Raw genomic sequence first — 17,275 nt, 5'->3', positions numbered from 1 at the left:
CAGTGCGCCGGTGGTGAAGGGAGTGAATGTTTAGGGTGGTGGATGGGGTGCCAATCAAGCGGGCTGCTTTATCTTGGATGGTGTCGAGCTTCTTGAGTGTTGTTGGAGCTGCACTCATCCAGGCAAGTGGAGAGTATTCCATCACACTCCTGACTTGTGCCTTGTAGATGGTGGAAAGGTTTTGGGGAGTCAGGAGGTGAGTCACTCGCCGCAGAATACCCAGCCTCTGACCTGCTCTCGTAGCCACAGTATTTATATGGCTGGTCCAGTTAAGTTTCTGGTCAATGGTGACCCCCAGGATGTTGATGGTGGGGGATTCGGCGATGGTATTGCCGTTGAATGTCAAGGGGAGGTGGTTAGACTCTCTCTTGTTGGAGATGGTCATTGCCTGGCACTTATCTGGCGCGAATGTTACTTGCCACTTATCAGCCCAAGCCTGGATGTTGTCCAGGTCTTGCTGCATGCAGGCTCGGACTGCTTCATTATCTGAGGGGTTGCGAATGGAACTGAACACTGTGCAGTCATCAGCGAACATCCCCATTTCTGACCTTATGATGGAGGGAAGGTCATTGATGAAGCAGCTGAAGATGGTTGGGCCTAGGACACTGCCCTGAGGAACTCCTGCAGGATTATGGCAGGAAGGCCCCTAATTCTTTGAATGAAAGGCGAGGACTTAGAAACGACCTCGTCTCCTTCCAGTTTTTGCCCCTCTGCACTTTGTAGTCAGCCGAGGCTTACAAAAACTGTAGCTCACTTCTCCTTCAGGGCTCTTCTGCCCATTAAGTTCTCTCACCACCTCTTCGGGTGCTGCAGCATTGGTCCCGCTACAGCACCACTAGTTTCTGCTCTTATTAGGTGTGCACCCCCTCCTGATAGCATGTTAAGTGAACCACGAATCGTGAAAATGAGTTGGAGTCAGGGCAGGGTCAGAGGGGTGGGCTGTCACAGCTCTGCCTCAAACAGATCTCCAGCTGAGTACGTGGGGGATGAGTAGTTGATTAAAAACTGATTGCTAGTTCAATTATATGAGCTGCTTCTATTTGCCTGCATTAACTCCGGCCCTGAAATTCCTTGGGGGTTCTCCTAGTCTCTTATCACAACTTCGGCTGTTTTCAGCTATTTATGTTACTCCGGAGATTCTGCTGATCCCCCATCGGAATTTCAGTGAAAAACCAGGAGAACCCTTGTGGAATTTCAGGACCTCTGTCTCAAAAAAGGAAGATGGTAGTGGTTGTTGGAGGCCAGTCATCTCAGCCCCAGGACATTGCTACAGCAGTTCCTCAGGGCAGTGTCCTAGGCCCAACCATCTTCAGCTGTTTCATCAATGACCTTCCCTCCATCATAAGGTCAGAAATGGGGATGTTCGCTGATGATTGCACAGTGTTCAGTTCTATTCGCAACCCCTCAGATAATGAAGCAGTCCGTGCCCTCATGCAGCAAGACCTGGACAACATCCAGGCCTGGGCTGATAAGTGGCAAGTAACATTCGCGCCAGACAAGTGCCAGGCAATGACCATCTCCAACAAGAGAGAGTCTAACCACCTCCCCTTGACATTCAACAGCATTACCATCACCAAATCCCCCAACATCCTGGGGGGTCACCATTGACCAGAAACTTAACTGGACCAGCCATTTAAAAACTGTGGTTACAAGAGCAGGTCAGAGGCTGGGTATTCTGCGGCGAGTGACTCATCTCCTGACTCCCCAGAGCCTTTCCACCATCTACAAGGCACAAGTCAGGAGTGTGATGGAATACTCTCCACTTGCCTGGATAAGTGCAGCTCCAACAACACTTAAGAAGCTCGACATCATCCAGGACAAAGCAGCCCGCTTGATTGGCACCCCATCCACCACCCTAAACATTCACTCCTTCACCACCGACGCACTATGTCTGCAGTGTGTACCATCCACAGGATACACTGCAGCAACTCGCCAAGACTTCTTCAACAGCACCTCCCAAACCCGCGACCTCTACCACCTAGAAGGATAAGAGTAGCAGGCACATGGGAACAACACCACCTGCACGTTCCCCTCCAAGTCACACACCATCCCGACTTGGAAATATATCGCCGTTCCTTCATCGTCGCTGGGTCAAAATCCTGGAACTCCCTTCCTAACAGCACTGTGGGAGAACCTTCACCACAGGGACTGCAGCGGTTCAAGAAGGCGGCTGACCACCACCTTCTCAAGGGCAATTAGGGATGGGCAATAAATGCTGGCCTCGCCAGCGATGCCCACATCCCATGAACGAATAAAAAAAAATCAATGTAAAGTCAGTGCCATGGTGATTGCACTGATTTTCCCAATTATCCTATTCCATCCACACACATTCTAAGCAATTGCAGTTTATTAGCATCATTAGAAAAATGGCTTTACCTGTCATTCATTGTTTAGGATAGTAAAGCCATCAACCATTGCATAATCTAGACTGCAGTTTTAAACCCTGTGGGTGCCTTAGCTATCTTCTCACCTCAACTCAATGTATTAAGTCATCTTACTCACAGTGGCTCTTCAAAGCCATTTCCACAGATGCGCCATCCCTGTGAAGAATTATCAATGAGGCATTGTTGCTGTGACAGGAGAAAAAGAACTGAGGAGGTATGGTCAGAATAAGGCCATTTGTGGAGTGAGACTGAGAGTGGTCACATAGATTTTACATTACCTGTAGCTCTGATTTGCCTCAGTCTAATGGGGGCACTGTGTGTGGAAGATGAATAAATAGAGGAGAAGGTTAATCACAGAACTTTGTGCTCTGAATTGAAAAGGTATTCTCAAGGTGATATTCAGTCTTTAATCTTTATACCACTGTATCTTTGTCCACAAACAATGCAAATGAACTTCTTAGCTTTTATTCTTTCATGGAAATGCTATGGAAATCCCTAAAACAACTTTAGCTATAAAAGAGCCCTATTTTTACTTTTCTAACTGTAATCTTTATGTATTTTCATTCTTGTGAGAGTAAGAGCTACTTTTAACTTCGTTTTATACTAGTGGACCTCTGTGATGTTGCTCATGATAAGTCGAAGAACATGCAGTTTTAATATGGAGAGAAACATTATACTGTATAAACTACAATGCATTATTTTGTCCCTAAGGTGTATCTGTGTCCCTTTAAGGACACAAGTACTAATTGTAGTAAATAAAAAATCCAGAGGCTAGTTAACATTTACATATGTAAGGGGCCTAACACCAGTTTCAGAGGCTGGGAGGAATGCCTTAAAAATGATCAACCCAATATCAGGTTGGCTGTCTTTCAGGCGTCCTTTGAACGTGAGAAGTTGTTCCCCAAAATGGCCCTCGATGAGGCTATAAAACAGGCGTGACGATATCCAATTTCTACCCCTATATAATTGCAAGTATTATTATTCAACTGTGGAGGGCATCACAGCAGAACAATCAGGAGTGGGAACCTTGGCTGGTCTCCCCCCACCAACCCAAATAACCGAAGGGTGTTATGATCAATTATATCTCCCATTATCAGAAATCCAACTGAGATCAGCTAACTTAGCACAGACTGAAGATAGAACCTGGAATGTTTGTGGTCTGTGTGGCTCAGCTGCTCACTGCTTAACCAGCTAAGTCATCAATGTTATTTAATGAAATAAAAGATTCAAGTGAGCAGCATGCAATAAGTAGCCAATGAAAGCTGTTGTAAATATGCTGTTAAGTGTTCCCTAGGATTCATATATTACCTAGTGTAATCACAAGAACAGTTGGGAGCTAGTTTAGGGATAAGAATTCTGATCTGGCCCTCCTTGGTACATCTTGGGAGCACATATTGCACACTCGCAGCCATGATTTCCTTTAAAGTTAATACACAGGAAATTGCATGCTGGGAAAACACAATTTTGCAAAATACATACCCAGTGCATCAGACTTTTTACCCCTTAATTTCATTACACTGATGGAGAAGTTTACCTTTGTATTTTTTCTTATTTGTATTCAGTAATCGTGGGGATGGAGTCCTGCAGAGTGCAAAATTCACATTATCACATTTCTTTATAGATAGTGACAAGCCTCTAATGAAAAACCACCATGATCAGCCATCACAGGTACCTTGGGGCACCACACTGGAGCCTTGCCGAACAAACAAAGATGTCATAGAAGATATCAACTCTCCAGAACAGTACGTAATGTAACATGTATATTACCAAAATTCAGAAGCTTTCTTTGCCATTATTACTAGTGTATTTCATGCTAAAATTAAGACTTTGTCTCCCTAAAGCCATTTTCTGTTAATTTTCCAGGAATTTGACCTGACATTTTAGTCTTGTTATTGTAAGTTTTCGAAAGGCTTCCTCAGCTGCAAATATATCTTAATGTTATGACACTTTGCTTTGAACAATGATCAGCAGTGTAACTATTTAATTGCTGGCTCATTTTTGTAATGAATGCAAATCACTGATGATGCCATCTTTTACCTCTGCATCTTGTCAGGAGTTTGAATAGCTAGACAAAGGTGGCCTTGCTTTACAACATTGTTATCCAACTCCCCCGACTAGGAAACAGATCAAAGACTCAAATTCATTAGCAGTGATATCAGCTTGGATATTGGGCAACAATAGTTTCAACATTGAGGAACTGTCCCATATCAACACCATCCACTAGATAATGTTCCACATACTGATGACCTCGACTTTCCCTATCAGACCACCTTCTTCTTCTGCCTCTGTGACAAGGGATGACAGCAATGTTCTTGGTCTCATCTTGAGATTCTCCAGTATAGCCTGGTTCATATGCTGCCTCAGTGTCACATTGTGGAGGAAGTAAATACTTATGATAATGCTGCTGTGGAGTCTTTAATCTGCTGGGTGCTGTGGTGTTTTCCTTAATGAGGGTGGCCTTGATGGGAAGTTTTTGCTGCTGCAAATGATGCATCATACGTGGTATAAAATGAGAGTGAAACTATTGTATGAGCAACTTGATGTTCATTGTAACATTAGACCAGGCATTGTAGTGAATGGGAAGAGTTCACCATCATCTTCTCAAGGGCAATTAGGGATGGGCAATAAATGCTGGCCTCGCCAGCGACGCCCACATCCCATGAATGAATTTTTAAAAAGTTCAGGTAAAGATTCATGAAAGCTTGGTGTTTGACACATTTCCTGATTATCATTACTGGCAGTTAATGTGTGCCATTGACATTGCTACATGCTAAGATGGTGAGGTGCTCCTTGTTATACTTGGATCCAGTGAGTGCCGACTCTGCATGTGGGCAAGTGTTGGAAAACATCTTGTAGAAAATCCCCATTTCAAAATTGTAGACATTCTGAGACAGGTTTCTTCGATTATCTTCTTGAATTTTCTCTGAAAGAATCAAAGATACATCCATAAAAACTTACAATTCTCCATAAGAGTGTCTAACTGCCTCTTGAATACCTCCTTATGGGCATAAAACAGGCGTTAGGGCCAATTTTGGGTACCAATACCTGTGTCCCAAGGACGCCTAAAAGATGTCCAACCTGATTTTTTTGGGGGAGAATTTTTGTGAGGTCAGGAGAAGCAAAAGTGCTCCTCTTGGCTCCATAAAAATACTGTGCCCTGCTGCCGGTCCGTGCTCGGTCTCCTCCAAATAGGCTCCCCCCACACGCCCAACCTGCCAGTCGGCTCAGCACAAGAGCTGGCCAATTTACCACCCTCTCACAACCGGCAGTGTTCAAGCGAGGCCCGAACCTAGAAGTGGTGGAGTGTGGTCAACAAGGGCTTCAAGTAGAGAGCTCAGCTGCTCCGCCACCTTCACACCCATTTTGGGCAGTAGTCGAATTCCTCCCTCCCCCCCCCCCCCCAGAAATTTCAGTTACTGATAAAACACTAGCGAATGAAAAAAAATTGCAGAATGCATTTTAAGCAATTTGTGGGAACCCGGAGTGCAATCACAGGGTGATATACTTTCACTATAAAGTAGTGGCTATTCTGAGTGACACAGGCTATGACAGGGAAACATGACACCATCACAGTGCCATCTCCAGGAATAACAAGTACTTATGTATCTTCAGTGGAACATATGTCCCATGTACCGAATTTAGTATATAACTAGTTGATCATTCATGGCAATGCACACAGTAAGTTAGAGACTTATCTCTCTTTGCTGTCTTTATACTTCTGTTTCCCTCTCTGTGTCTCTTTTTCTGCTTCTGTATCTCTCTTTTCTCCTGCCCGAGGTGTGAGGGATGAGCAAGGGAGCATTTTACCTGAGTGACCAAGAATCTAATTAAGAAAGTTGACCACATTCCACTGGTAGAATGGGTAGCAATTTAAAGGAGAAGCAACATAAACAGACCACATGGGAAATGAAAATGGATTCAATGAAGAAGAAACAAGATTACCTTTCCGGCAACAATGGAAACATACCCATAAATAGCCCACAAACAGAGGTTTTATCTCTCTTGCTGTTTTACATCATTATGTGGTCTTTGATAGTATTGGTGATCTGTATTTGCAGGCACTAATCAAAAAATGAAGAGTGGATCAAGCCAGCAAGTTTCAGCACAAATGTGTCACTGGAAACAATTATTTAAACAGATTTTACCCTTACTGCTAGTGCAGATTTCACTCTGTTTAAATTTTAGCAAATGTCCCATAAGTGATGATTAATAATTTTTTATTCTCTTTCACAGTATACAGCGCAGACTGTCTTTACAGCTCCCCATTCTTCATCATGCCTACTTGCCATCAATAGGTGGAGTTGATGCTAGTTGTGCCAGTCCATGTGTTAGTCCCAGTGCCAGCCCTCGGCACAGACATGTGCAGCCACCATTTCGAGTCATGGTTTCCGGCCTGTAAAGAAGAGGCTTTGTAGCCTGAACTGATGCGTACTCAACGTTTGGACTGTGTACTCCACCTAGTTCTCTGCTACGTACACAACGCACGCTCTCCTAACCACAGAGGAATAGGCATTTGAAACAGACACGACTGGATTCCCGAGCCAGCTTGTGTGGTCTGGGAGAGATGTCCTGAATCTGACCTGTAGCCTTATCTGTGAAGTTTTTGTTTCTGCATAAACTGGATGTACGTTTCCTTCCCAGAAAGAGTGACAGGTTTTCTTAAGGAAGCAGGGACTGAAGTTTTATCAAAACTGCACAATTGTTTTTTAATGCCACAATCATGAAGGGAGAAAATTGAGTTGCTATGCAAAATTTGATATATAATAAAGGTTCACACTTCAAACAAAATCCAGCATATAAATTGAAATTTCAATTGTAGCATAAAAACAAATATTGTCACGATTTCTGCACATGAACACACAAAAGAAACATTGTGAACTAGATCCCTAAGCAAATTTTGATATGGAGAATGAAGCTCTGTAATACATATGTCCAATGTAGGAATGTGTTTCTAGTGTAGAAACATATAATTGATTTAGGAAGACACATTCTAATAAGTCACAGGGGTCTTTTGAACATGGTAAGTGGACAGTATTTAGATTGATATAGAAGTGATCTTGTTACCAGTTTGATAAGGAGTGAGGTTTGCCAGCTAAAAATGTTATGGCTTGCTTGTGTCCTAAACCGTTGTTCTGATGAAACATGTTGTCTCTTGCTCGCATGTAGTATTGATGATTTCTGGTTTCGGTGCACGTTTGTAGTACTACAGACTGAAACTGGTGTTACCAAATCAGAACCTGAGTAGCACCAGTAGACATGAGGATGCAGGCACTGGTTGAACAACAGAGAACAAAAAGTGCTAAGTTTTCTTACTTCATGTACTGAAAGCAAGAGATAAACAGGTTTGATGTGGATATACATCACTTTCTCCATCTCTGTCTTCCCATATGCCTGTCTGTAACTTTACTTAGCTATCTCACTCTGCATACATATTTATTATAACCTTGGTCAAAATACTACACATGACTTGGTTGGAGAACTGTCACATGTGAATAAATTGTTTTAATTATTTCTCCCCAACCTGCTTCAGTGAATTATGTCAGCAGACAAGGGAGAAATTATCGTGCTGTTGTCACAAAGTACACATCTCGGCAGTACAAAAAGACAAATGAAACAAAATCTGTTTTGAAACTAAACTTAAGTCCAAGGGTATAATAAGAAAAATATGCTGAGTGCTAGTTGAGCCACAGTGTAACTGGTGACCATTTTTGTATGGTCAGCTGGGTGACTGACACGTACAGAAACCTGTCATCATACTTAAGAATCTCCAACACAAATCACACAAGTCCACATAAGTAGCTTCTATTTGTCTGATATGCAGTGCACATTCTGTCCCCATAGGGCACACCACATTTATCTACTCCCCTAGAATTTAAGAGCAGCTGGGCAATAGCCAAGGTTTAGGGCCTCCAAGTATGTGTAAAAGTACTGCTGGCCTTTAACTGGCTAGGACTGTGCAGTTTACCAACACAAAGCACTGGTAAGCTTCCAGTTGCTTGTCCAGCTCGGATTGTCCTACCTGTTAGGACATTACTTTGCAGGATTATCTAGAGCCAAGTGTGAAGAATCCCAATGCCTGTGACAGGTCTACCCCTCCGGGTTCCATTAGTGAGCTGTGTTCACTGATCAATCATTAGCAGCATTTTAGAGTACTGTCTAACTACCTGGCTCAGGTATTGTGTTTCCAAGTCTGTCTCAGAGGAGTGACTCTGTGCCATCTCCCATTGCCATGCATCATCTTGGAGTCAATTAGATCCCAACAAGATGCTGCTTATGCCCCCTTTGAGGAGGATAGTTCCTAGTTGGTCATTAAGACAGCTGAGAAGTGTGGGTTTGAGCCCTCGCTCCCTGACAGCATGCATCAGGAACTCATCTTGACTGGCATGGAGAAGTGTTTAAATGGTAGATTTAGATACCACTGCAGTCAATAGTTGTATGTCATAATTTAGATTCTGATCGTGACCAAAAGGCCCCATTGAAGTATGCACTTTCCCGAGCCAATTTTGTATTTCTGTCATGGTTGCACAGTCCCATGTCCCTCCACGTCAAAGGAGCATGCTCAGTGCATTGATAAACCAGTCCTAATAAGCTTTTAATTAACGTTGTGAAGAAATGCTGTTTTCTGGTATCCTGAATGATAACACTGGCTGTTAATGTATTTCCCTGCCTCCTTAATTCAACTTCTAACCAGGTTTATTTTTGAAGACAGTTCATCATATGGGAGGAGGACTGAATACTGTATATAATGTATACACAAGTTCTCTGTAGAAATATTATTCTAACATAGCAGGAAAAAACAAAAAAAAGTATTGGACTGTTGGAGGTGAGCGTGTGTATCTGTGACTGTCTGTGAATACTGACTGTGTGCAGTTTATTAGGTTTAAACCATGCAGTACATTTCTGTCTTAATGATACAGTAGTTCTTTCCCATAAGGAAACATTTTTATTTCCTGCTAATATCAAAGACCCACAAAGTAATATAGTTATTTAATGTTTCTGTTCTTTTATACAGCAGCAAAAAAGGGTAAATTTATGAGAAGGCTGTGCCCTAATGGCATTTTCCAAATCATATTAGTGCACAAATGCTTTAAACTAGACTGGAACTGCCAGGATAAACTGTAAATGGACCGAAGGTTTCTTGTACCCTTATACTGCATGAATCAATTTTTAATAAATTGTTGCGAATCTGTTTTTATGAATAAAATACAAAAACTCAAGATTCTTGTATTCTTCTGTTGTGTGGAATAAACTGACTCTTACAGATCTGAGAGAGGTGTATGCTGGATTCCTGGTGCTTCCCATATTGCAACATTATACAAAGACCACTGAGTGCGGCGATTACTTTGACACCATGAGCTCCATGTAACACTCTGATTCAAACTGCCATATCTAAAGAATGATATTCTCCACTGTGACAGAAATGGCTCTATTTGTTTTCATGGCAAAAATAGCTCTGCTACATTAATTCTTTTAATTGATAACATCTTTGTTTAATATGGTTAGTACATTGACATTGAAGGGTCCTTAACATGTGCAATGTTTTACTTTACGAATCGACCAAATTTGAAATTGTTAAATTGTTTTCAGCTCACGCGGGGGTGCTCAGGGTTGGTGAAGAGGGTACGATCCCTGCACCAAAATGGTGAGGCCCGAGGCTCTCACGGACTTCATTTCCATCAAGCTGGCATGGCGCCAAGAGCCTGCCGCCAAAGAGTGATTGAAGATCAGGCTGCTGCCCGGAAGGAAAGTGAGAGGATCAGAGGCCCGGGAGGTTCGGGGAGATCGGAGAATGGAAGTTCGTGTTCTTTAAATGTGAGGTCAGGAAGAGCACTCCTGCACCTCCTGGCTCCACATTCAGTTAAGGATATTTCAAAATCATACCTTGTTGGTAACAGACAGGCCCAAGGTCTGGTTTTCCAGCACCGGCTGCCTTGGGGGAAACCAGTCTTGCAGTGGGGCCTCAAACACGTGTCAGGCCACTTTTTTTTAATTCATTCATGGGATGTGGGTATCGCTGGCAAGGCCACCATTTATTACGCATCCCTAATTGCCCTTGAGAAGGTGGTGGTGAGCCGCCTTCTTGAACCGCTGCAGTCTGTGTGGTGAAGGTTCTCCCACAGTGCTGTTAGGTAGGGAGTTCCAGGATTTTGACCCAGCAACGATGAAGGAACGGCGATCTATTGCCAAGTCGGGATGGTGTGTGACTTGGAGGGGAATGTACAGGTGGTGTTGTTCCCATATGCCTACTGCCCTTGGTCTTCTAGGTGTCGAGGTTGCGGGTTTGGGAGGTGCTGTCGAAGAAGCCTTGGCAAGTTGCTGCAGTGCATCCTGTAGATTGTACACACTACAGCCATGGTGCGCCGGTGGTGGAGGGAGTGAATGTTTAGGGTGGTGGATGGGGTGCCAATCAAGCGGGCTGCTTTGTCCTGGATGGTGTCGAGCTTCTTGAGTGTTGTTGGAGCTGCACTCATCCAGGCAAGTGGAGAGTATTCCATCACACTCTTGACACTCTTGTAGATGGTGGAAAGGCTTTGGGGAGTCAGGAGGTGAGTCACTCGCCGCAGAATACCCAGCCTCTGACCTGCTCTTGTAGCCACATTATTTATGTGGCTGGTCCAGTTAAGTTTCTGGTCAATGGTGACCCCCAGGATGTTGATGGTGGGCGATTTGGTGATGGTAATGCCATTGAATGTCAAGGGGAGGTGGTCAGACTCTCTCTTGTTGGAGATAGTCATTGCCTGGCACTTGTGTAGCATGAATGTTACTTGCCATTTATCAGCCCAAGCCTGGATGTTGTCCAGGTCTTGCTGCATGCGGGCACGGACTGCTTCATTATCTGAGGGTTTGCGAATGGAACTGAACACTGTGCAATCATCAGCGAACATCCCCATTTCTGATCTTATGATGGAAGGAAGGTCATTGATGCTAAAGATGAAGACACATCCCTGTGGAACTCCTGCAGTGATGTTCTTGTGCTGAGTTGATTGGCCTCCAACAACCATTACCACCTTCCTTTGTGCTAGGTATGACTCCAGCCACTGGAGAGTTTCCCCCCCGATTCCCATTGACTTTAATTTTACTCGGGCTCCTTGATGCCACACTCAGTCAAATGTTGCCTTGATGTGCATATGCAAAGGTCCTAACACCTGTTTCAGGAGCACAAGGCATTTCCCACCTGCCGTGCCGCCCTTTCCCAGTATGGCGGGCGGCACTTCAGGCAGGAAATGCACACGCACATCCTGCCTGCCATATCCTATAATTTATAGGCCATAGATTTTTGTCTCCAGCATCTTGGTGGCAATCTAGCAGAGCAGTTTGCCAGATATAAGGCCTCCACCAATGATGCTGGAGACAGTAACGGAACATTTAGATAAACATAATTTAATAGGACAAAGTCAGCATGGCTTTATGAAGGGGAAGTCACGTCTGACAAATTTGCTTGAGTTCTTTGAGGACATAACGTACAGGGTGGATAAAGGGGAACCAGTGGACGTAGTGTATTTAGGCTTCCAGAAGGCATTCGACAAGGTGCCACATAAAAGATTATTGCTCAAGGTAAAGAATCACTGGATTGGGGGTAATATTCTGGCATGGGTGGAGGATTGGTTATCTAACAGGAAGCAGAGAGTTGGGATAAATGGTTCATTCTCGGACTGGCAACCAGTAGCCGGTGGTGTTCCGCAGGAGTCGGTGCTGGGTCCCCAACTCTTTTCAATCTATATTAACGATTTGGAGGAGGGGACCGAGTGTAACATATCAAAGTTTGCAGATGATACAAAGGTGGGAGGGAAAGTAGAGAGTGAGGAGGACATAAAAAACCTACAAGGGGATACAGGCAGGCTAGGTAAGCGGGCGGAGATTTGGCAGATGCAATACAATATTGGAAAATGTGAGGTTATGCACTTTGGCAGGAAAAATCAGAGAGCAAGTTATTATCTTAATGGTGAGAAACTGGAAAGTACTGCAGTACAAAGGGATCTGGGGGTCCTAGTGCAAGAAAATCAAAAAGTTAGTATGCAGGTGCAGCAGGTGATCAAGAAGGCCAATGGAATGTTGGCTTTTATTGCTAGGGGGATAGAATATAAAAACAGGGAGGTATTGCTGCAGTTATATAAGGTATTGGTGAGACCGCACCTGGAATACTGCATACAGTTTTGGTGTCCATACTTAAGAAAAGACATACTTGCTCTCGAGGCAGTACAAAGAAGGTTCACTCGGTTAATCCCGGGGATGAGGGGACGGACATATGAGGAGAGGTTGAGTAGATTGGGACTCTACTCATTGGAGTTCAGAAGAATGAGAGGCGATCTTATTGAAACATTTTAGATTGTGAAGGGGCTTGATCGGGTGGATGCGGTAAGGATGTTCCCAAGGATGGGTGAAACTAGAACTTGGGGGCATAATCCTAGAATAAGGGGCTGCTCTTTCAAAACTGAGATAAGGAGAAACTTCTTCACTCAGAGGGTAGTAAGTCTGTGGAATTTGCTGCCCCAGGAAGCTACATCATTAAATAAATTTAAAACAGAAATCGACAGTTTCCTGGAAGTAAAGGGAATTAGGGGTTATGGGGAGCGGGCAGGAAATTGGACATGAAGCTGAGTTCGGATCGGTCAAGGCCCCATGGGTGGCGGAGCAGGCCCAGGGGCTGAGTGGCCGGGTCCTGCTCCTACTTCTTGTGTTCTTTAGATTTGAGGTTATTGAATGGCGGAGCAGGCTCGAGGGGTCGATTGGCCTACTCCTGCTCCTATTTCTTGTGTTCATCACAGTCCAAATCTAATTAGGCGCTGTCTTCACGAGGATGGCCTATTTTATGGTACAAGTCCACTGTCTCGACCATTGGAGAGCTGCGATAGTCAATATGGGCTGGAAAAACCTCAGCACACCCAACAATACATTGACGCTAGATCGTCTGCCCAAGACAGTGTCAGGGCTGCACAAGGTTGGCAACAAGGAGGCAGGAAAGGGCTTATCAAAACCAGCCCTTGGCACGATGGAGTTCCAACATCTTTGATACTGGTTGGTTGAAATCCCTCATTATTATCAACTAATGTCAAAGAAGATGATCTATTTCCAGATGATGCCTTCGTATTGGTTGAGGCTATGGCACCTGATGCTGCTGAAGGTCAAGAAGCGGGTAGAGCCTTGGAAAAAGGCCTTAGCCAGCTCATCTCAAACCAACCCAACCCAAGACTGATAATGGTCAGTATTTTTGTTATTGGCTTAGGTGTGAATGAAACAATTGGCACCATGCAGTTGAAATACTTTAGGTTGGTGCTGTATGGTAGGAGGCACTGATTGGTTGGCAGTGTTAATGTAGGTGGGAGTGAAATCAGCTAGTGTCATTTACACTGGCAGGACAGCTTTTCAACTTTCTCGAGTGATATCTTACAGTCTATGGTACAGGCTGAAAACCTCAGACAAATATGGTAAGAGCTAGCTGGCTCAGGGCATTAGGAAAATTACCTTCTTAGTTATTCCTGTGCCTAAGTTCTGAAGGACAAGGAAAGGCCTCAGATGGCTGTAGAAATTGAGTTGAAAGTTCATTTTTTTTTAAAAAGAGAGTTTTTGAGAGGAAAATCTTTGGTTAGCAGCTTACCAAAGCATCTAAAGGAACGTGAATCAGTAGGGTCCTTGATTAATACTTGTAGTTCTGCACCAATTAAACTGTTTATGTGGATTTGATGTGCACAAGTCCATTCAATGGTGCAGCAAGTGACTATCACCCAGGGTGGGCCTAAACCACACACTCCAGGAAGGTACTAAATTCAAACCGTGCTCTAGTCTTAATACGGGAAAATAAATGGGCCAGGATTTGCACCCCCGATCACTAGTCAGAGACCCTGAGGACTTTCAATAAGGTTGGGATCAGACTCAACAGTAATACTCCCCTCAAATTGAATAATCCACCAATGATCAGACAAGGATCATGTGCAGAATGGCCTCCTAGCTAATGTACTGGAAGATTACTAATACAAATGGAAGTGTACCCCATCATAAATCAGCATCTTTAGATTAAGAGAAAATATATGTGTGTAATCTCTTTCTAACCAATTAAATGGTCACAAAGCCTGCTGTACAGGTAAATGGTGTCAATTTCAGGAAACAACACCACTACAGGGTGGAGGGATCTGGTGAAAATAACAAGTCTGAAGATAAAAGAAATAGGAGGAGATCAGAGTAAAGGTGTGGTTGGGGTATCTAAAACATGGCTACATAAAGGACAGAACTGGCAGTTAAATATTGCAGGATATAATATATTTAAAAAGGATAGAGAAGGAAGGCGGTGGAGGGGGGGGGGCAGTAGCTATACTAATTAGAGACAAAATAATGGCAATAGAAAAAAAAGACACATAAGTAATATTAAGATAGAAACAGAATCCATACGGATTGAGGTAAAGGATAAGATGGGATCGATCACATTAATATGTATATTCTACAGACCACCTAATAGTGGAAGGAAAGCAGAAGAAGAAATATGTAGGCAAACCTATGGAATGAGCAAAAAAAAATCAAATAATAATTATGGGAGATTTTAACTACGTCCAAATAAACTGGCAAGAGGTGGGGAAAGGGGAATGGAGTTTTTAAGTGTGTACAGGACTCCTTTCTTACCCAGTATGTGAGAAGCCCAACGAGAGGAATCACTGCTGGATCGAGTAATGGGAAATGAACCAGATCAGATAAGAGAAGAGCAGGGGAACATCTAGGCAATAGCTATCTTAACATAAGGTTTAAAATAATGATTGAGAAAGGCCTAAGTATGGCAAAGACCAAAGTAATAGATTGGGAAAAAGCTAATTTTGAGGGATGAGAATGGAACTAGGAAAGGTAAACTGGAAAAAAAAATAACAGAGATAGAACAGTAGTGGGAAATATTTAAAACAGTGATCAAGAGAGTTCAGGAGAAATATATTCATCTAAAAAAAAGAACAAACTAGCCAATAATGAAACACCATGGATGAATAAAGAAATAAGGGTAAAACTGTAACTGAAGAAAAAGGCATTCTCTAAGTACATAGACAATAAAGGAAAGGATAACAAAAGGGAATACAAAAAGATTAGGAAAGAAGCCAAAAAAACCAATTAGGAAAGCAAAGAGGAACTACAAAAATAAATTATCAAGGAACATAAAAATAAATAAAGTATTCTACAGACACATAAATAACAAAAGAAAATCAGGCTAGGGATAGGGCCACTAAGGGACGCACAAGACAAATTCACAGCTAAAGACAGCGAAATGGCAGAAATATTGAATAGTTACTTTGCCTCAGTATTTACCAGGGAGATTAACAAGGTGGGCATGACATTAGACAAAGAGATCAAAAAAGATATGAAGACATTTAAGATAGAAAGGGCGAGATAATTGATAAACTAATCAAACTTGAGAGGATAAAACCTGTGGTCCAGATGGATTGCATCCGCACACATTAAAATAAGTTAGGGAAACAATAGCAGAGGCACTATTACATATATATAAAAATTCATTGGAAAAGGAAATAGTGCCAGAGGGCTGGCAGACAGCTAATGTTACTCCTATATTTAAAAAGGGAGATAGAACAAGTCCAGGGAACTATAGACCCGTTAGCTTAACGTTAGTGGTAGGAAAGATAATGGAATCTTTACTCAAAGATGTAATAGGAAAATATCTAAAAAATGAAAATATAATAAAGAATAGTTAGCACGGATTCCAGAAGTCATGCTTGGCCAACCTTATTCATTTCTTTGAAGAAGTAACAGAGAGTAGACAAGAGTAATGCAGTAAAGACAAGGATTGCAAATGTTACACCCCTGTTAAAAATAGGGGAAGAGTGATAAATCCGACAATTACAGGCCAGTCAGTGATGGGGAAACTTTGAGAGGCAATAATTCGGGACAAAATTAATTGGCACTTTGAAAAGTATAGGCTAATAAATGAAAGTCAACATGGATTAGTTAAAGGAAAATCACGTTTGACTAACTTGAGTTCTTTGATGAAGTAATGGAGGGGGATGATAAGGGTAGTGCGGTTGATATGCATATGGATTTTCAAAAGGCATTTGATAAAGCACCACATAATAGATTTGTTAGCTAAATTAAAGCCGATGGGATTAAAGGGACAGTGGCAGCATGGATACAAAATTGGCTAAGGTACAGAAAGCAGAGTGTAGTGGTGAACGCTTGGTTTTCAGACTGGAGAGCAGAATACAATGGTGTTCCCCAGGGGTCAGTATTAGGACCACTGCTCTTTTTGATATATATTAACTACCTGGACTTGAGTATATAGGGTATAATTTCAAAGCTTGCAGATGACACGAAACTCAGAAATGTAGTAATCAATGAGGAGGCTAGTACCAGAGTTCAGGTGGACATAGACAGACTGGTGAAATGAGCAGACACATGGCAGGTGAAATTTAACAAAGCAGTGTGAAGTGATTCATTTTGGTAGGAAGAATGAGGAGAGGCAATATAAATTAAATGGTACAATTTTAAAGGGAGTACAGGAACAGAGAGGCCTGGGGGGTGTATGTACACAAATCTTTGAAGGTGGCAGGACAAGTTGAGAAAACTTTAAAAAAACATATGGGATCCTTGGCTTTATTAATAGAGGCATAGAGTACAAAAGTTTTGATAAACTTTTATAAAACACTGGTTATGCTGCAGCTGGAGTATTGTGTTCAGTGCTGGGCACCATAGTTTAGGCAGGATGTCAAGGCCTTAGAGAGGGTGTAGAGATTTACTAGAATTGTACCAGGGTTGAGGGACTTCAGTTATGTGGAGAGATTGGAGAAGCAGGGATTGTTCTCCTTAGAGCAGAGAAGGTTAAGGGGAGATTTGATGGAGGTGTTCAAAATCATGAACAGTTTTGATGGAGTAAATAAGGAGAAACTGTTTCCAATGGCAGAAGGGTCGGT

At 42.8% G+C, this 17,275-nt stretch overlaps 1 protein-coding gene across 1 annotated transcript in view; it reads left to right on the top strand.

Annotated features, from left to right (window-relative positions):
• The window catches only part of gabbr2 (gamma-aminobutyric acid (GABA) B receptor, 2), a 971,826-nt gene extending 964,100 nt beyond the window's left edge, over positions 1–7,726 (top strand). Inside the window, 2 exon segments of the mRNA XM_068004534.1 lie at positions 4,006–4,126; positions 6,618–7,726. Of these exon segments, the coding sequence (XP_067860635.1) occupies positions 4,006–4,126; positions 6,618–6,783 (287 nt within the window). The 3' untranslated portion in view covers positions 6,784–7,726.
• The last annotated feature ends 9,549 nt before the right edge of the window (positions 7,727–17,275 follow it).

The sequence above is a fragment of the Heptranchias perlo genome, chromosome 2 (assembly GCF_035084215.1).
Source record: "Heptranchias perlo isolate sHepPer1 chromosome 2, sHepPer1.hap1, whole genome shotgun sequence".
Lineage (NCBI taxonomy): Eukaryota > Metazoa > Chordata > Chondrichthyes > Hexanchiformes > Hexanchidae > Heptranchias > Heptranchias perlo.
The sequence above is the reverse complement of the archived record's forward strand: the minus strand, read 5'-3'. Positions and strand labels throughout refer to the sequence as shown.